General features: G+C 35.7%; 2 protein-coding genes across 8 annotated transcripts in view; both read right to left on the reverse strand.

Moving 5' to 3' along the window:
- Window positions 1–558: 558 nt before the first annotated feature.
- On the reverse strand, window positions 559–12,413 carry spt4 (Transcription elongation factor subunit spt4). Its single transcript, XM_069838841.1, has 4 exons — window positions 12,085–12,413; window positions 11,553–11,659; window positions 8,419–8,474; window positions 559–4,722 (listed from the first exon to the last, which is right to left on the reverse strand). The coding sequence occupies exons 1-4, from the start codon at window positions 12,151–12,153 to the stop codon at window positions 4,604–4,606; spliced, it is 351 nt and encodes a 116-aa protein (XP_069694942.1). The 5' UTR covers window positions 12,154–12,413; the 3' UTR covers window positions 559–4,603.
- A 7,778-nt stretch (window positions 12,414–20,191) lies between these two features.
- Window positions 20,192–22,143, reverse strand: part of LOC138708728 (mucin-17-like) — a 462,883-nt gene continuing 460,931 nt past the window's right edge. For all 7 annotated transcript variants that reach the window (XR_011334762.1, XM_069838843.1, XM_069838845.1 and 4 more), the window contains one exon: window positions 20,192–21,585. Coding sequence is in view for 6 of the 7 variants with exons in the window: in XM_069838843.1 (XP_069694944.1) it covers window positions 21,462–21,585 (124 nt within the window). In the remaining variant the exon portion in view is untranslated. The remainder of the gene's footprint in view (window positions 21,586–22,143) is intronic.

The following is a 22,143-nucleotide window of genomic DNA, read 5'->3' on the forward strand; positions in this document are numbered from 1 at the left end:
TAAAGCAATAACTTTTAAATTAATAACTACTTAATTTTTAATACTTAACCGGGACTGCCCTACCAGTCACTGAAAAATTCTAACTTTATAAATAAATCCTAACCTTTCAAATAGTTATTACCCAGCTGATGCATTCACCAATCAAACAGCTTACCACACTTGTAGCAAATCTCTACTTAGATAATTAAAAAAAAGCTTGTTTCCATAAAATGAAATTGTTGCAATATTATACATAAAGACGACAGACTGAAGGAATGTCTTTGAAAGTATCATTGCAATAGATCACTGATAATTTATTTTTAATTTCTCTTTGCAAACAATGTGTTCAGTATTCAATGAAATACATAAAACGTAGGATCTAGATTTCAGCATTTCTTACATGAAATATAAACATTTTCTTATTAATATACTGAAGGTAATTGATTTTTAAATAGTATTGCTATTTGTTACTCTGTAATTGTCATTTATAGGTACATTTTACATCTTTTGCTTATGCTATCTGTATTTATCTATCTGTTATTTTATATTTTTCATTTATATTTATGTCTTTTATTTACGCATGTATTTGTCTGTTTCTTTTTTTTTTTTTTGAAATGGCCTGGAAATGTACAAAAACTTGCCCAGACATGTTCAAACATTTTTAACAAGAACCAGAACAGGTCACATTGTCACTCAATTGTACCTACACCGATTTCACATTTCTGATAATCCTACTTGTCTGTGGTGTAATAATCATGATGAAGATCTGGAACACATTCTTCTATACTGTCCATCCATAAACCACAAAAGAAGTAAATTAAAATCATCAGTACCAGTTGCAGAAGACACAGCCCTGCAGTATATATTGACTACACCCCACCTCTGGCTACTAGCAACAGGCATCTACAATGAACACCGATCAAAATACCCCTCATTTCTCGTGAAAAACAACAACTGAATAGACTACAGTGGACTTTATGTTGTCGGCAAACAGCTGGATACATCAAGAAGATTGATCGATTTTTTCCCCATTTGTATTTATACTTGTATTTTATATTTATATCTGTTTTCTCTTTTTTTTTCATGTTCTTGTACCCACTTTTTAAGTTCCAAGCAACTATTTATACTGTCTATTGTAATTGGCGCTTTGTCCTGTTATAGACATAAATAAATAAAAACTTTATGCAAAAGTATTGACTAAATTAGCTGGGAAAATTTCTCTGAATGTAGCTAATTTCATTTGCAATAATTTCGACACTACTAATATTTTAAACTCTCGCAATCATTCTTTAATTTGGTTAATCACTATGTCACATACTTCTTTGGCATCTGTCATCAGGTTCAAAGCAATCATTAGATCGTTTTCTCAAGGGAGCAGAACATACGTCTTCATCAATTCCATACCTTCCAGTGTTTTGTCTTATTTCAGATAAAGTTGATTCAAAATTTTGTAATGCTTTGAATATAACTGTATTGACATTCTGCATCTGAATTATGTTATACAAGATGTCGACACGTTTCATAACATCACAGAAAAAATAAAAATTGTGGATTGTTAAGCAAAGTTCTAAAGTTAAAACTCACCTCACTGTTATATCATCCCATCCATCTTCCTCCTCAAGCTTCTCAAAACTTTTCGATACATCAGATTTGTTTTCGTGAACACTACTCACAACCCGTTGCAGATATTTAATTAATTGTATATTTTGTTATGTAAATGCTTCACAGTTGTAAAAAAAATTATGCAAATTTGATATTATTTTTACACGTAATTATTAGCTATTTTAATATTCTGGAAAGTGTTTTATAAAGTGTAATGTATGTACGAGGCGCATCCAGAAAGTAAGTTTCCCGATTTTTTTCCACTTGAAAGTAAACGTAATTAGCCGTGTCAATTGCGCATGCGTAACAGATCTATGACGTATCAATCATATGCCAGCCGGACAGGTCCCGCCTGGTGCCAGTAGCTTGGCAGCAGTGGTCCGAAATGCAAGCTCTTATTACTTCTCCCGCCGCCTGCGAGGTTCGGTCGGTCATAAAGTTCTTTAATGCACAAAGCATTGCGCCAATTGAAATTCATCGGCAGCTCTGTCAGGTCTATGGGCCGAACATCATGAGTAAGCAGATGGTGCGTCGCTGGTGTAGGCAGTTTTCCGAAGGTCGTCAAAGTGTCCATGATGAAGAGCGCAGTGGGCGACCGTCCCTCATCAATGATGATCGTGTTGAGCTGGTGCGGCAGTGCATCATGGAGAACCGTCGCTTCACTATCACGGAGCTGAGCAGCCATTTTCCGCAGATATCGCGATTCTTGTTGCATGAGATTGTCACTAAGCACCTGCTGTTCAAAAAAGTGTGTGCCAGGTGGGTGCCGAAAAACCTGACACCCGAACACAAAATGCAACGTTTAGGAGCAGCACTGACATTTCTGCAACGGTATCACGATGACGGCGAGGAGTTCCTCGACAGGATCGTCATGGGTGATGAACTTGGATTTCGCACTTCACCCCGGAAACCAAGCAGCAGTCAATGCATTGGCGGCATAGTGGATCTCCGGTCAGGACGAAATTCAAACAGACGCCGTCGGTACGGAAAGTGATGTGCACGGTGTTCTGGGACAGAAAGGGCATTCTGCTCATTGACTTCCTTCCAAGAGGTGAAACAGTGAACGCTGACCGTTACTGTGAAACACTGCGAAAATTGCGACGTGCCATTCAAAACAAGAGGCGTGGAATGCTTACTGCAGGTGTTGTGCTCCTCCATGACAATGCTCGTCCACATACGGCTCGGCGCACAGCAGCTGTTTTGATGGAATTTAGCTGGGAGTTGTTTGATCATCCACCCTACAGTCCTGATCTTGCTCCCAGCGATTTTCACGTTTTCTTGCACCTCAAGAAATTCCTGTCCTCCGGTGAGCGTTTTGGCAACGACAAAGAGCTGAAGACGTCTGTCACACGCTGGTTCCATTCACAGGCGGCAGAGTTCTAAGACAGAGGGATACAAAAGTTGATCCCACGATACGACAAGTGTCTCAATTCTGATGGTGGCTATGTTGAAAAATAGCTGAAACATTGCTGTACCTGTTGCCAATAAATATTTTCCTGAAAGTGTGTGTTTTTTTTTTTAAATGGGGAAACTTACTTTCTGGATGCGTTTCGTATATTAAGCATGAAAAGTTTTGTTCATTTAGCTTTTATAGTAGCTGAGATATAAAAAAATTAATTTCACTCAACTTTTGCAGGTCAATGGTGTATCTTCTCCATAAATGCCTTAGCTACAGGGATCTGTTTTACACATCTATTGATTGAAGGTTGAGCTAAAAATCAGTAAAGGATTCATGTCAATGTCGCAGCACATTTCATAATACAAATGTTTAAATTGTTTGTCTTCTTCCATAATAGTGCAATCATGGTCAGATGCATGACGGTGCCGCTTCCTGTAGTAATATTATCGTGGTCAGGCAGGAAATAATGATAGCTTGAAATATGGCTTTTATATAAATTCAAAATAATGTACTTTAAACATATACATTGAGCAAAAATGTACATCTCTTCTGCCATTATTATTCACTTTAAGATTATCTTCACAAAGATCCAGATTTATCACACAGAGCAATGGATGGAGGTAATGTAAATGCATTGTCCTATACAGAATACAAACGTTACTTACTGGCTTTTGTTTAGAAGTCAACCTTAATATGTAAGTGGAAAATATAAAATTACAGTAACCAATTAATTACATTTCCATAAGTCTTTTCACAAATTTCCTTTGTTGTAAAAGTTTATTGTTGATAAACCTTAGAATTTCTACTGTAGTTCATTACTGCAACAACATTGCAATTTCTGCAGTGCTTGGGAGAAGTAACATAAGTCAGTTTTCACAAACCTTTTTTGATAATTTATTGACAACTTACACTGGTTTATGTCGATTTGATTTTTTTCTGTATGAATTATTGTAATGGGAGGAATACCTATGTATTTTTTTCCAAGCGAGCAGATGTTCCGTAAGTTGTCAATAAATTATCAAAAAAGGTTTGTGGATGACTTGTGTCACTTTTCCCGAGCACTACAGATTTATACTATTTACACATAATATTCAGTAGAAATACATGTTACTACAGGTTACATGAAATGAAAAATGGAAAAATGTTTAAATGCCCTAACATTGTTGTCTTAACATAAGACATGAAACCTTATATCATTATGTTTGAAAGAAAGACCTCTTCTGGGGAGACACTCCTGTTGCTGTTGCATAGAAAGTGTAAATTTCTTACAAGAGATCTTTGAAAACCAATATAATATCAGCATTAGAATATGTTCAATCAAATGCAGTCTGTAAGGTTAAAAACAGAAATTAAAGCATACTTATCAATTTAGAAACCGACTTTTAATATAATATAAAAAACTATATATATTTTCTGTGAACAGAAACTTCAATTGGTGTATGAATAATGATGCCAATATTTTAATTTAGGCTCTGTTAACTTCATAAACACAGAAGTATAATATCAGATACATGTCAGATGGAATTACTATAAATGTATTTATAAATATGAGAGAAAGATACTTCTGTACAGAAGTTAGAACTTTATAACAAAAATTAATCATTGTGTCAGTTGTCTGCGTATTTATTTCTGGCTTGTATCACGAGGTCGGTAGACTATTCCCCTGCTCTTCATTTCTCTGACAACACCTGCAGGCAGTCTTCCAGATACTGAGATTGCGTAAACCCCTTTTGTAAAACGGTCTGTAATTTAAACACACAAAAGTTCCATTACATCAGACAGGTATTTTGCTCTCAATTATCATGTAATTTAAGAAACCATAAAATAATAACACATTTTATTAATTACCAACACTGAATAATGATAATAATAATAATAATAATAATAATAACGGCTTTATTTAACCTGGCAGAGTTAGGGCCGTAAGGCCTTCTCTTACACTCAGCCAGGATTCAAACTTGCTTACACAGTTGAACATAAAACTGCATCGGAATTAAGTAATTACATACTGATACAATTTAGGTACACAATTAGATCAAAAAAGGTAGTTACATAAAATTTACCTCATAAAATAAAAATAAACATAGTGAAATACATATTAATGTTGTTAGAATCAAATACGAATCACATAAAAATAGAAACCGATAATTCAATAAAAAAAATGTACACAGTAAAAATAAAAATAAACACATTAGTATACATATTAGTATTACATTACAATTAAGTAGGATTCACATAATTAAACCAGAAACCGACAATTGAATAAAATGTACACAAAAAATAGATTAATAATAAAAAAAGAACACAGTGGGATACATATTGGCGTTAAGTGATAAATAAACACGATTTAGATAATAAAAATAAGAAACAAAAAAAAATAAAAATAAATACAGTGGAACACATTCCATTAAATATTTGCAATGTGTTAGGTCTGGCAACTCATCATAAGATATTTTTCTAATTTACATTTAAAGGAAATTAAAGTTCGGTAGCCCTTGACTTCAGGCGGCAGAGAATTCCAGTGACGAGAAGTAGCAACAGTGAAAGATGAAGAATAAAGAGATGATGTGTGCAGTGGTATTTCTAGCGTGTTATCATATTGTGACCGAGTATTTAAGTTATGATACCGAGAAAGACTGTGGAATCGGACAGATAAGTAAGAGGGAGTAGAGGTGTGCAAAATTCGGTATAGGAGAGAAAGGGAATGTAACTTTCTCCTCTCATTTAACCTGAGCCACAATAAGTTATCGAAAGAAGGCGGAATGTGATTGTAGTAGCAGACATTACAAATGAAACGAACACACGCATTATGAACATGTTGCAGTTTCTGGGATAAATCCACCCTGAGATCACTGAATAGGAGTCCATACATTCTCAAACATTTCACTGCATATTTTAAAGAGACAGAAAAAAATAAAACAATAATTAGCAATATTCACAACCCCGAAACAACTTAAAAAATCATTCACAAATAGAATGCTACTGGTAGACTCTAAAACAACAGTAAAAGCAGTTACATCTAACACAACTGACAAAACTAAGAAATACTGTTTTCGGTGAATATCTTCTCATGTGGGATTACAGGGCTGGACCCACCTTCTGGGGGAGGGGGAAGGGGAATAAAATGAAACCATATGCACAAAACTTTTTAATAAACATCGGGAGTTCAACCTTCAAAAATATGACTATAACAGAAAAAAGGCCTGAGATACAAAGTTCAAGCATGAAGGAAGCTTATTGCCGAAAACTAGTATGCATTCTAACTAGAGCAGAAAGTTTCTTAAGAAGACACTGAACAGATTCACACCTATTTACAGGAAGTCCAAGAGAACCAATTTGACAAGCAAGTCTGCAATCTCAACTTTCTAATAGTATGATTCATAATGTTTCGTACACAAGGCTACATTTAATTTATACACTGACGGATCCTTGATCTCCAGAGAACAAGGTGCCGGTGCAGGTGTTACGTGCTGTCTCTTCTCACTTTATAGATCTCTTGGGTATGGAACAACAAGTTTTGATGGAGAAATCATTGCAATAAGTAAAAGTCTCAGGAATCTTCTATGCCACATCAATAAATTTAAGAATGCAGTTATATTGTCAGACTCCAAAGCAGCTATTCTATCAATAGTCTCTAGACACACACCTTCATCTCAAACAGCAGAAATAACTAAAATGCTCTCTCAATTAATATCACTCAATAAAAGAATTGTATTCCAATGGATACCATCCCATTGTGGAATCCTGGGAAACGAGAATGCGGATGCTTTAGCAAAGAAGGGCAGCACTGCTACTTACAGACCTGTTACTAAATCTACGTATTACTCTGTGAAGACATTTATTAAATCTACATACTTAGACTTCAACAAACAAAATTTGATAACTCAATCCCAAGGGAAAAAATGGAACTCTCTGCATCACAATCCACAGTTAATTCCCGATTTACCACGAAAATTGTCTGTAGCTGCATTTAGATTGGCAACATTGTTTGGCCAAACACCTGCGTAGAATTGGAATATATCAGTCCTCTAACTGTCCATTGTGCAACTCAAACCAAGAAATGGATTCGGAACACCTCAAAATCTGTGCTTCAGTGGCTGACCATGATAATATCTTTGAAAAATATTGGAGTGCAAGAGGTCAAATGACTTTATTGCCAAACGCCTGGCATTAGAAAACAACAACATCTGCGACATAGACAATTCAAATAATAAAGCAGATCATGGCCGAAGATGAAGTTAAAAGGTAGCTTTTGCTGTGAGTGTCTTGGCAAAACTTGACAAAAACAACTCACACTTAGATCATGTGCGTTCCTCTGAAGAGGGAACTTTCCATGTGTCAGGGAAAGTCCATAGACACCATAATGCAGAATCTGGGACAGTGAGGATCTGCGGGTGTTGTGTTTGAAAATAAACGTGAGTCATTCAAAATGAACATCTAGTGCAGCTTAATGTAAGATAGCATCACACGATTACAATCATGGACTTAACTTTTGTAAATGGACGTTAGAAAAGTGCATAATGAAGAAAATGATCCAAGGAATGATCACTCATATAAATTGAGGGAAAGAAGACAGAGGACGGACACTGGAAAATCAGGGACTGGAATGCTTTACCTGCAGACTTACTAAAGGCTTTACCAACAACCAAAAATACATTTAAAAATAGGCTTAAGGACTTTACTAGTAGTATATTATACACACTATTTAAAGGGTGTAATTGATATCTTGTTATTTGAAGTGTTCTATCAGTGAGGAAATGTGTTGTGTCAGTGAAGTCTATTGTGTAAGTGAAGTGTGTTTGTGTCAGTGAAGTGGCTCTGCAAAGTATTTGAACAGTGAAATGGTTAGAAGTGTTAGTGAAATCAGGTAGAATCAGTGGAATGAGTGAGTTGACAGCGAAATAAGTGTAGTGCCGAAAGGTACTTGTGCAGGTATGAACCTGTCACACTCGTGGGTCTTAGTTCGAACTTAGGGTTAAGATACAAATTAGATTTACTTTAAATGTTATTTTAAGTGATCATGCTTCATTTAATTTAGGATGCTCCTTATCATTATTATTATTATTATTATTATTATTATTATTATTATTATTTATCATTATTATTAATTATTGTTTTTTATTAGTTGTATTTATTATTAATTGTCATTATTGAGTGTAATTAGTTACCACTGCCACCGGGTATATACCCATTTGGAGTGTGAATAAATACATACATATAAAATGTTAAGAAATAAAGTATAAGTTTGTAGATGAATATTGCAATTTCTTTGGTAGTGCATAATATTAACAGCAGTGTGTACCTTTTTAAGCACTAGTGTTTTAAAGGCTCACTTTACACACTGATAACAAAGGGTAAAGGGCTACTTTACTTACTATCGTAGAAAAATAAAATTGTACATTTCTTTCACATCCAGAACAGAACAAAAATTAACTTACTTATCCTTTGCCATTTGCAGACCCAGCTGTCTTGTGGACTCATCACAGCAATCATCCTACAATTAAAATTGCAAAATATTAGTAGGCAATATTTTAAAAAGACATAAATACAATTCTTCATAGTAATGTATGCATGTACACTGTATATTTAACTAGTTCAGAGTACTGCAAATAATGCATTCCCTAATAATTATGAAATTGTAAAGTTTCTACAAATATAAGGTAACAATAAGAAACTGTACCATAAATACGACATACTTCCTAATTCTACTTCTTATGCTCCTTACAACAATTCTGATTTTTTGCCAAATAGCAAATGATATAATTATGTGTTTATAGTTTATTTTCTTAAACAACCATTTCAAAGACAAACATAAATGAAATTAATGCTAAACTGAAGAATTAGCACGGTAGATTTGAATCGTGCTGTTACAGTTACGACCAAATTTAACTAAATACACAATGTTGCCAACATAAGAAGACGACTTTGGTCTGTAGTGTCGTTAGAAGGAGAAATTTGTTTCTTTTTCTCTCTACCGCCTTCGTTCTGAACATTACTGAGAGATAGCACCACTGTTACTCCCATCTATTTCAATGATTTTTCCCTGGACCACCAATTTGTTTGGACGACATTTCTACATAGAAGATTAAGACAGATCTTACAAGCGATCTGCAATAACTAACAGTATTGTCATCAAAATTGTGTGTCCATTTTATTTCGAACTAAAATCTTTCTCGTATTTTCTTCTGTTTCATCACAACCAAATGGATTTATCTCTTCAGTATCGATGTTTCTGGTCGGTCATGGCCTTTATGACAGTTTTTGTTTCGTAATATTGATAAACAATAATATAATTAAAGCAGGAAATAATTTCATGGTCCCTAAAAGTTCTTTTTTTCGTAAAAGGATAGGTATTTTCTCTAAGCCACAAATAAAACTTCAACGTGGTCATAATTACGTATTTAACGCTTTGGCGAACATTAACCGGAAATTTACTTTCAGTTATTTAAATGACATTCCGTGAAACACACCTTTTTTCCCTTTATTTCGTTGTTATCTTACTACATATTCATTTTCTTTTAGTGCATTCAAAACATCGTCATTGTACTGTATAAACCTTGCACTTGATTACTGTAGTGATTTATTTAAGAATATAGTCGCGAATTTCACTACCACCATTTCGACTGTCTTTTGTTTGACATGGCTTGGTACGGCCCGGTGACTAGTGGCCAGCGAGTAACATCGACTATTGACATTGCTCTACTGTGCGCATTATCCAGTTGTTCCGAAATTAATATTCTGTACACCAAAATAAGAAGATAACATCATTTCGTTTTTTTAATTGCAAACAGAATGTATTTTTCATCATTATACTTTCCTGTTTTACGCCTCATGGGCTGTTACAGTTTCGTCATTTTTTTCTGTCACCCCAAACGTCATTATAAATAGTTGTTGTTGTTGTTGTTTTCTAATGCCAGGCATTTGACAATAAAGTCATTTGACCTCTTGCACTCCAATATTTTTCAAAGATATTGTCATGGTTAGCCACTGACGCACAGATTTTGAGGTGTTCCGAATCCATTTCTTGGTTTGAGTTGCACAATGGGCAGTTAGGGGACTGATATATTCCAATTCTATGCAGGTGTTTGGCCAAACAATCATGGCCTGTTGCCAATCTAAATGCAGCTACAGACGATTTTCGTGATAAATCGGGAATCAACAGTGGATTATGATGCAGAGAGTTCCATTTTTTCCCTTGGGATTGTGTTATCAAATTTTGTATGTTGAAGTCTAAGTATGTAGATTTAATAAATCTTTTCACAGAGTAATACGTAGATTTAGTAACAGGTCTGTAAGTAGCAGTGCTGCCCTTCTTTGCTAAAGCATCCGCATTCTCGTTTCCCAGGATTCCACAATGGGATGGTATCCATTGGAATACAATTCTTTTATTCTTTATAGATAGTGATGGATCTCCAAAAGCCTCTCCTATCCAATTCCTAACTTCATCTTCACATGGTAGGCTACATCCTGTTTTTACTAAAGAGACAATTTGTCTGTTATAGAGGCTGAGTCACAGAGGTATAGGCCTAACTGTTTCATCACCTACAGAGGAAATGCTGTAGAAATACATGTCCGTCCATAAATGACAGTCGCACTACTACACTATCTAACAACAGGCCTGTAGATTCATTTTCAGTAAAGAAGATTGAATATTAAATTAACCAGCAACCTGACATGAAAATGCGATCTCTTACGTTTTGATTACTGAATTCACACTATGCCGATTCAGATCACTAGACCTAATGAAAAATAAACATTTTTAAAAATGGTCAAGCTATCATTGTTGGACACTCCATTTGGATTTACCCTGGAGTGATGGGATAAGAAATAAAGTAAAGCACCTTGCAATATTGTCTACTCAATGATTATTTCATAAATGTAAAATAGAAAGTATGCAATTTATATCACAATAGCTAGTTCAGTTAAATCAGCACGATTCAGATCACTAGGCCCAATAAAAAATAAACATTTTTAAAAATGGTCAAGTTATCATTGTTTGATACTCATTTGGATTTACCCTGGAGCAATGGGATACGAAATAAAGTAAAGGACTTTGCAATGCTGTCTACTCAATGATTATTTCATAAATATAAAAGAGAAAGTATGCAATTTATATCACAATAGCTAGTTCAGTTAAATCAACACGAGTTTGAAATCATAAAAGCTCCAACATACACTGAAACTGAAGTGGGACTTTTTTTACTGTTTTTCATGACGCGTTTTCATCTGCTAAGGCCATCTAGCGTCTGAATGAGACGAAGGTGATAATGCCAGCGAAATGAGTCTAAGTTCCAGCACCGAAAGTTACCCCACATTGGTCTTAATGGATTGAGGAAAAACTTCGGAAAAAAATCTCAACCAGGTAGGCTAACTTGTCCCAACCAAGATTTGAACCCTGGCCCACTCGTTTCATGGTAACCGTTACTCCACAGCAGTGGACAAATGGCATTGTTAGTATTATTCTTGATGTTACAGTATATTATGAAGATAGGAATGCAGCAGTTGCTAGTCCGACATTGAAACATGCTTGCATGTTAAACCTGTCTTACAAGCACTGTATTTAAGCACATACCCATCAAAATTAGAGCTGGTGCAGTCGTAAACATTGTCTCTGTTATTCTTCATTCGAAGAAACTCATCACAGTTGTCACATCCATCATATTCAAACTGGTCAAAAGTCTGAAAATAAGAGCAACGAATATTAAAACAAATCTAAGTAATGCATGGTTCCATCTGCTTGCTGACTGGTAAGCACAAGACAAGGGAAGCTAAGCCACACAGCATATGAAATGCAGCATTAGAACCTTAGTGGGTATCACACCAGGTTGTTGAAGACCATAATGACGTATACTTAGTAGGACATATACGTGAACCTGGGTTGAATGTGAAAGCAAACTTCAATTTGAAAGTACAGCAATGTCAACTCTATTATCAGAATCACATGAAAGAAAGTGTTACAAGGATGTTCAATCCCATCTAAGATCTAACCCATAACGAAACATCAGTTCCGTGTGTGATGTGGGGAGATATCGAAGACTGGCTTATGTAAATTTAAATTGTCAATGTTTTTGCATGTATAAATATTTATAACGTGAATTACTTACCTTGATTAGCGAACACACTAAGCATGCTCTCAATCCTCGTAAGTCTTTGGGAATTGTTTCCATCGACATTTTTCACAGCTAAGTAAACGAAGAACCAACTAAAGCAGTAAAATAATATTATATGCAATCACTTCCTCACTTCTATTTCTAAAAATATATTATAATAAACATAACCTCTCCACATCAGCACCTTGACTTGTACTCTCAGTCTGATTCTCAGCTTCAGTGTTGCCAGGTAGTTAAATCAGAAATTACCTATAGAATGAAACAAAATTCACTATGTTTTCCCTACAATGTTACAAATTTCCCTCCACCAGATTACTCATCCCTATGTTAAAATCCTAGAGTTAAAATCGGTAGCACTTTGAAGAGAACAACCGCCAGGATCGCCACCCGTCCGCCGTAAACGAACACGAGAGGGCAGTACAGTCGCTAATGCAATTCAAATGGGAGTTATGACGTGACTCCTCATGTAACTATATAGATGGGAGCGTAGTAAACCTGACAAAAGTTGTTACCGTCAAAGCCTATAAGGCCGAGCAATCTGGGTATATATGATCTAGGATATCAGCGCTAAATTACTTCATTATGACTTGATACGGTATAGGAATATCTTGAATGTAATTTTTAAAATAAATATTAATATTTTAATAAAACGTTGCCTTTACGTTTAAGTAAATTAAGTTTAAATCAAAACGTCTGTATGTAACATTTATTTGAATTTATGTGTGTAATAATTACAATATACTGTGTCCTATCAGGCAACCTTTAATTTAAAGGTATTGTTGTTGTATTTAAAACTTCATTTTTTTTTTCAATAGATATCTTGCAGGTTGCATCAGTCCGCTGCTGCTAAAGATGAGTTGCGGGTTGCATCAGCACTGTCACGCAAAGAAGCAAGATGCTCCTGGAGTGTCAGAAAATTTGGTAAAGAAAGATTATAAAATTTGACAGACATACAGATGTAGCTACTGAAATAACTCCATTTCATGATGCAGTTGCTGGTGTCTTACAAACCATGGAGTTTTTTAGTAGCTCCGAAACAAAACCCGTATGCATTCACTATCATATGACAATATATGCATAATGAAGCAAAAAAAAAAATAAATAAAAAAATAATAAAAAATGCACTATTAAAATTGTGTTCCACATAACGTTACAGAGCCGCCACTGTGGTCTAGTGACTAGAGCGCTGGACTTATAATTCTGTGGACCTTGGTTCGATACCCGGTGTACCCCGATTTATAATGTGTTGGGAAAGCTTGTGGTCTAGGTAACAGGGATTTTCTCCAGGAACTCCAGTTCCCCTGTGACATCCCAACAAATCTCCATAATCATCTCATCTCATCGCGAATGTAGTGTAGACCAGCCTTTTATGGCTCACTCTGGGTATTGTATTGTATTGTATTTATTAACATTCCATGGTATTCATACATTGCTTCACAGCTAGAATATGGAACAAGTCAAAAAACTTAATACTATTATAAAATCTTAATTTATAGTCACAGTCTAGATGAAATATATACAGACGAGATTTACAATATAGTCTACTAGTACAACACAGAGTTTTAGTATCAATTTCATGAAGTGTTATTGAATGTCATGAATTCACCTACAGAATAGAAGGCGTGAGAAATTAGGTACTTCTTTAATTTGGCCCTAAATAATTTTATGTTTTGAGTTTCATTTTTTATATCGATAGGGAGGCTATTAAAAATGTTTACTGCCATATAACGCACTCCTTTTTGATAGGACGATAGACTTGCCAATGGAGTATGAAAGTCATTTTTTTGACGTGTATTTATGCTATGAACTGTTGAATTAGTTACAAAGTTTTCACGATTACATACGAGGAAGACTATTAATGAAAAGATATACTGACAAGCCATGGGCATTATTTGTAGTTTTTTGAAAATAGTGCTACACGATTCCCTAGATTTGGCACCTACTATTATTCTAATTACTCTGTCGGTAAATTGATCTACATAACTTGCTTCATATGGGTGAATGACGTAAGTCAAGTATACCCATTAGTTAAAATAAAAGAAAAGAAACTTTATGTTACTGTACTACATTTTTTATTTTATTTTGAAACAACGTATTACAACTAATTTCTAAACAGTTTCTCCACTTAAACTCGCGTGTTTATCTGAGCACGTTCTTGAACACAGAAAATTGTCTTTCTACATTACAAGAACTGACAGATGCATGTTTAAGCGAAGAAATTTGAGACAAAGTGAGGTCGAACTGTAAGTCTTTTGTATTTCCGTATGACCATGACCCATCAGAAATCAAACCTGTGACATTCCGACGTTACAGCATTATGCCTAATCCACGATGCTACAGTGTGCCCCAAAATACAAAAGTACTTACGTCTGTATTACAACAATCACAATAAATACATCACTGTCCGTCTTTAGAAATTCCTTTCCCTCAATCCATTTTAACACAAGATCTCTTCTTGCAGTTCTAAAGGTAGCTATAGCAACACTTCACAATTCGACACAAAAATATACTAAATTGCAGTTTGAAAGTATGCTGCTTCTGCTTTCTTTCTTTCAATATCATTACCTCCAGCTTGTAACGAACGAGAGTTGAGGATTGGAAATTACTATTACAACAAATTAATCCCCTTCGATGTTTACACAAATCTAAAAACCCATACATCACACAAACACGTCAGGTTCATGAAGAGAGCATTAGATGTGCCCAATCTCTGAACATTGTTCTAGAAGATGCCTTATTTCATAAGAATGAACATTTCTTAAATGTTACAAAGATTCGTAACCTTCTGAGGAACAGAGAATTTGATATTTGGTGTCGTCATCCACAGAAAGGGAAAGGCGTAGTTTTATTTAAACAATATCCTGGTGCCAACAAATGGATTTGTAAACACAAAGGACTCTCCAACAGCGAATGGCGCGATGGCATTAAAATGGTTGGAAATGTTACTGCAGTACGTGCTGTGCCGGGAAGATCTCAGGACAACCGTTGTAGGCATTGCCACAACGAGGTTGAAACTCTTGCACACGTCCTGGGATCCTGTCAGCACGGCGAAGGTCTGCGAAATGCTAGACACCACCAAGTACGATCAATTATAGCCACTGCCCTTAAAGATGCCGATTACAACACCTTTGAAGAAGTGCATGGTCTCTCCGTCACTGGCAGTACACGGCGCATAGATATAATATCTTTCGAGGAATCTACAAGATCTGGATTCATAATTGATCCCACTGTGCGTTTCGAAACGAATGAGGAACAGCCAGCAGAAGTGGATAAGGAAAAAAAGAATATCTACAATCCTACCATTCCATATTACCTCCAAAAGTACCAGCTAGCAGAGCTTGAAGTAATCGGACTTCTGGTTGGAGCAAGAGGTACCGCTACTCTCTTCATGAAAGATGTGTTTAAGAAGCTTGGAATACCTACATCTATTATTCCGTTTGAAACTTTAGCTGCATTGAAAGTACCGGTATCAATTGCTCTCCTGAAGCATCACCTATATTCGAAATGAAACAAAGTTCTTTACTTCTTTGTAACATTTGCCTCTCTAAAACTAGGTACATTTCCACCAATCACAAAATGTATTTGCAGCTATGTACTTGTAGGAGTTTCATTGTCAAAACAAAATTAATGGTTCACTGAACTTGTAAACATTTATATGGTTAAGTACTCTTTGTCCCTTGTGGCAGCTCACGAATAGTGAGAAGATTTCTAAATTTCAATTTCAAAGGAAGGATTTAGTGGAAAGTCCAAAGATTAGTTGTCAGGTAGGATGCTACGAAACCATATTACTGGTAGCTTTCTTTTATTTTTTTCCTCATTATGCAAATAACGTGGAAATACTAGATTCTACAAAGCAACATTCATAATAGGCACTATTATGCATCAAAGCCAGAAAGAGGACGTAATATGCAATATTGAATCTAAAATTTTCAAAATATGCATTACACATGAATTTACTACCAAAAAGGCCAAAGCAGGTTAACATGCACAGAGGAATGATGAGTCATAAAACGAACATTTGCACAGTTTGAGAAGTGTAACAGCTTATAAAAAGCATGCATTTGCATGGAAATCCAGGCTCTAGTAGTAACATTCGTCTGCACGTCTTATTATAAATAAATATCATTGACTTAAATCTGTTATATTTCCAGATACAGCTTTGTTATTATTAATGAATAGGCCTAATTAGTTTATTATTATAAGTTATATTGTAAGTCGTTTGCTCCTGAATTATTTTCAAAGGTGTGTTTAGAAGTATGAATGAAACTGTTATTACCATGCAATACACTCTGGAGTTGTTCAATTAATTCTACTTTTAAGCTTGGTATTACGACCTAACAGCGTCTGAAACAAAATATATCTGTAAGAATAGAGGATTGTTCTCTCAGCTGGAAGAACGCTATCACCAAACGACACCACTTGGAATAAAGTGTTGCACTATCTTATATTATTTAAAACACGTGTTGATAACGGATGTACTACTATGAGTTTTTAAATGGTTGTGGGGGATCTTGAGTCTCAGAAATAACGTTTTCAGCAGCACAATATAATCCATTTGGACCTTTAACCCATTTTTGCGTTTCATTTTATCCGTTTTACCTACTTGAATATCATTAAAATAAGCATAATCGATATTTAGTATGTAATGGAATGCAAACATAAGTATTAACTCTCTACTACGCTGTTCCAGTTCTAGCAATATGCTCTCGTGTGTTAATTCTCTGACAAGGGAATGGTTTCTGCTCGAACAGGAATTTCGTATCCACAATTTTTATACAGGCCCATCTTTACATCTCTGTAAAGCTCCCAAAAGCATTCGTTTGTGTAATGCGTGGTTTGTCTGTTAGAGCACTGTACAAGTTGAGGGGTGGGGAGAGCACTGCACAAGTTAAGGGGATGGGACACCTTACCCGTAAGCCTAGCCTAGCCTAGAAGCTAGTGCGAGTGGTAAAATGTCTACAGTCCATTTAAGAACATTTTTCTTCAACATTGTCTGAAAATATTGCAGCTAATCAAAAGTGTACATTGTTGTGTGAGTCATTGAATGCGCACAAGGACACAACCTTAATTAATGAATCATTCCAAGGCTAAGACATGGAATGTATGATCATTCCACCTAAAAAATCTAAATATATCCAGCCTCTGGATATCTATTTCCTTAGACAATACAAAATATATGCTCGGAGGATAACAGATTGCATAAGGACTCTTGCTGAAAATCCAGAACTTAACTTGGGAAATCGAGTGTTTATAATGAAAATGCACTCTGTTATTCATGTCCAGTTGTCTGCTCCAGTATACCGCCCTATGCTTCAGTATTCCTAGCAGTCAGCTGGTTACGTGAATCCTGAACAAGTCTCGGACTTCAAAAATGTAATTCAGGTGGCATTTGATTGTTCAGCACTGGAGTGTGGTTCAGAAGATTGTTCAGGTGTTGCTTCTGCGTGTTGTGCTTATTGCTCTGCTCCATGCTGTTTCATGAATTTTATAGAGAATCCTCATATAGGCTACATTTTTAAAGAAGTGTATTGACCAATAACAACCAAATGGAGAGTTACACAAATGAATGCTTTTACGGTCTTCATCACCATTGTGAAGTAAGCGTCTGTACAAATTTTTAACCAAAAATTCCTGTTCGAGCCGAAACCCTTCCCTTGTGAGAACGTTCAGCGCTGTTTTCTCTTTTTTCGAACCTGGTAAGTTCGAACTCTCTTATTAGCATGTCAATCAAAGTGTTCAATGTTAGTTTCTCTTGCTCGAACCACTGAAATGTTTGCATAGTTATTTCAAAAACGATTCTCCCATTCTTACTCACTCTTATTAAGTCTCCGAATTTTGTTTTGCCTTCAGGCAGAAATGTTTCGGTATAACTTAGACTTTTGTTTGGCATTTTCAAGTACAGCACAGGCCTGCCTGCCTGTCTAAAGTTAACGAATAAAATCTTTTCTCACAGAACACTACACGAAATTATTATCCAACTTATACTTATCCATTAAATGAACTAAACACAAATCGACTTCAAAACACCACATGCACTACTGCTCCTCTAGCAGGCAGCGGAGCCTGAATACTATCTGCCATGATTCTAGGTACAGCAAGGTACAATCGCGTGGCCTCGTCTACAGAGCACTCGTTTACATAACATAGGTCGAGTGGTATGAAGACCTAGCAATCCACGGCAAACCATCTCCCAAACGCTCAACAGTCCATTTCAGTAAATCTGTTAGATTGGCTGTATTGACATCAGATTGCGTGTTATTCTTCTGATCATGTTAGTGAAGTGTTTAGATTATCTCGTTCACATAGCACCACAGGAATTAAAAATTTACATTAGAGCAAAGGGTTTTCATGGCAGAGACTTTTTGAAAAAGAGTGATTGCGGAAAGGTAAAAAGATGATTTACAAAAAGATTTTCTAATGTTACTGTTCCACATGTCAACACTATATGCAACCTCGTTAAACATTTAGAGAAACTGGTTCAGCAAAAGACAAGGTTGTGTACTTACTGAGGAGAAACTGGATGAAATATGAGAACAGATTGTACGTCTCTTCGATGTCCGCAAATGAGAGGTTTCACTGTATTTACATAATTAAAATACGACTATTTGGTCCAGGAAGCATCCGTTTTTGGTGCAAGAATAATTCGTTAACTTACTTACTTACTGGCTTTTAAGGAACCCGGAGGTTCATTGCCGCCCTCACATAAGCCCGCCATTGGTCCCTATCCTGTGCAAGATTAATCCATTCTCTATCATCATATCCCACCTCCCTCAAAATCATTTTAATATTACCTTCCCATCTACGTCTCGGCCTCCCCAAAGGTCTTTTCCCCTCTGGCCTCCCAACCAACACTCTATATGCATTTCTGGATTCGCCCATACGTGCTACATGCCCTGCCCATCTCAAACGTCTGGATTTAATGTTCCTAATTATATCAGGTGAAGGATACAATGCGTGCAGCTCTGCGTTGTGTAACTTTCTCCATTCTCCTGTAACTTCATCCCTCTTAGCCCCAAATATTTTCCTAAGAACCTTATTCTCAAAAACCCTCAATCTCTGTTCCTCTCTCAAAGTGAGAGTCCAAGTTTCACAGCCATACAGAACAACCGGTAATATAACATGTTTCTAAATTAGTCTTGAATACATTCCTTGTACCTACACCTATTTCACATTTCTGATAATCCTACTTGTCTGTGGTGTAATAATCATGATGAAGATCTGGAACACATTCTTCTATACTGTCCATCCATAAACCACAAAAGAAGTAAATTAAAATCATCAGTACCAGTTGCAGAAGACACAGCCCTGCAGTATATATTGACTACACCCCAACTCTGGCTACTAGCAACAGGCATCTATAATGAACACCGATCAAAATACCCCTCATTTCTCGTGAAAAACAAAAACTGAATAGACTACAGTGGACTATAGTGGACTTTATGTGGTCAGCAAACAGCTGGATACATTAACAAGATTGACTGATTGAATACATTCCTTAACAAACCACTCCAAACCAATATGAATATAGCGTGGATTGTGTACGAAGGTAATTTTTTGTTTTGGTCTTATTGCGCATCTTAGTTTACGTAAATAAAAACACATTAAAGTTAACATGGTACATAAATATCATTTTAAGAACCACGGGAAACAAATGTGAGTACACGATGAGCAAAAGAACTGAATACACGTGTGGAATGAGAAGACAACAGGATCTGCAATTGATTCCCTAATTGGAGAACACAACAAGAGTCCACACCTGTGGAGTAACGGTTAGTGCGTCTAGCCGCGGAACCAGGTGGACCGGGTTCGATTCCCGGTTGGGGCAAGTTACCTAGTTGAGGTTTTTTTCCGGGATTTTCCCTCAACCCAATATGAGCAAATGCTGGGTAACTTTCGGTGCTGGACCCCGGACTCATTTCACCGGCATTATCACCTTCATCTCATTCAGACGCTAAATAACCTAAGATGTTGATAAAGCGTCGTAAAATAACCCAATAAAAAAAAAACACAACAAGAGGGAGGAGAGGAGGTTGGAAGACACAATGAAGGAGGAGGAGAGATGAACATAAACAGTTGTTCATAAAAGTTTTTTGGGAAAAAGTTCGGTATAAGAATATATTTGAGTGCCAATAAAAGATTCAATTGATAGTACAGGAAGATAACATATGTTATTCAATTTGCAAGGATAGCAACAGTAAAAATAAATTATTCTCTCTTCTAACAATATCAATTGCTTTATTGTTTACTTATAGTAATAGGAAGCTTCATTCTTTTACTTAAATTAGTAGGCCCTACGAAAAGACAATATAAAATTAAAAATCGAAAGACATAATCAATTACATCAATTAGTCTGGTTGGCAGATAAAAATGTTGAGAAGTTTAACACACCAGACATTTTGATATAAGTTACATTTTTCAAATTATAAAAAGTTTGTGTTAATATCCACTGCATTATAAATATCACCTTAGCCGGCAAAATAAAAATAATTATAATAATAAAAATCATCATGAATGACTGTAATATTACATGAGCCAGTGAGCCAAAAGCCTGGACTCGTTGTATACACAGTATTCATCGACTATAATTATGTTCAACAAAAAGCACCTTAAATTCAATAATTTTCAGTTTTTAATACGAGCTCTTGCCAGTAGCTACAATAATAGAATAATAGTGATGAGTACCGATTTCGTAACATTTACAGATTTAAAAACTTGTCTAGTAAGCAATAGCTAATAAGAAATACGTTAGTTGGTTGGTTTAGAGATTGGCAATGAGATGGCAACACTGGAGCGTCGGCCTTCTGAAAAGAACAATCTTATCTCGCAAGTCTGTTCTGTGAGGTCCATCCATCATTTCTGTCTGCTCAGTCCACAGACATTGCTACAACAAATAATACATACATACATACACCACAGAAATGTGTACCATATTCAGAACATATCTACATATACAATTTTTACACCTAGTTGTTGTATTTTAGTGGCATTCATTTCCAATTGAACTTCATCATAAAAATAAGTAATAAGTCATTCATTGAACATTTATTTAGTTTAACTACAAGCACCTGGATATGTCGGGTGAATATGGCACACATTATTGTGCAAAATTCTTAAACATCTGATTATATAATAATGTATGCTCACTATTAAGTCCGATAATTTACGCTAATTTACAATTCTGTACAAATACACACATCTTCATTCTTTGTTCGACTGAAAATGATTACAAGGACGTTTTAAGAGAACAATGTATTTTTCTTGAAAAAATAAGACGAAAATAAAGGGCACGTGAGATTACAAAATAGGAACCTTGCTTCATGCATCTATTAAATTACTGATCAAATTGTCATGGATTGAAGAAAAAAGAAAAATCAGTCTTCGTCCTTGAAGCGGCGGTAAACAGACTGGACATAAGTGAAGACGCACTTCCAGTCAGGTTTACGCATCATCACCATATCTTCGACGTCCAGCAGAGGCGCGATCCCGGCCTTGTCACTGCAATCAAACATTCAGTTGTCCAATGTAACATTATGACTGGCAAGTCAGAGGTTAATTGCTATCTACATACTGATCGAGGAAACAATCACATTGCGACAAAGTGTTACAATACTACAAAAGCAATTAAAGTGATATGTATAAATGAAACCAGCATAATAATTGTTATCGGTACATTTTTATATAAACACCAGGGGCGGCTCTACAATAAGAACTGCAGAGCTGCAGAACCACCATTTAAATGGACTTGAAAAAATTAAAAATGTAAAACGTGCTTTTATGTAATCTAGTTAATTCTTTAATTTATTTTTCCAATTCATTCTCCTTCGATTCGAGATTTTACTGTCTGTAGGAGCCTTGAACTACTCGAGAATTTTAGCCGTAGTGTACTTTTCGGATCTGTGATCGGCAGTTCCTGAAGCTCAACATAGGGTAGTCGGCAGCAGAAAACTGGTTTTCTTCACCGTCCCATAAGACTGCATTAGAGCTGCAACCGAAGCAGCTCTCTCCGAATATACCGTTAATACTATTCATAAAAATAGTGACATATTGTCTATG

Source organism: Periplaneta americana, chromosome 11 (assembly GCF_040183065.1).
Source record: "Periplaneta americana isolate PAMFEO1 chromosome 11, P.americana_PAMFEO1_priV1, whole genome shotgun sequence".
NCBI lineage: Eukaryota > Metazoa > Arthropoda > Insecta > Blattodea > Blattidae > Periplaneta > Periplaneta americana.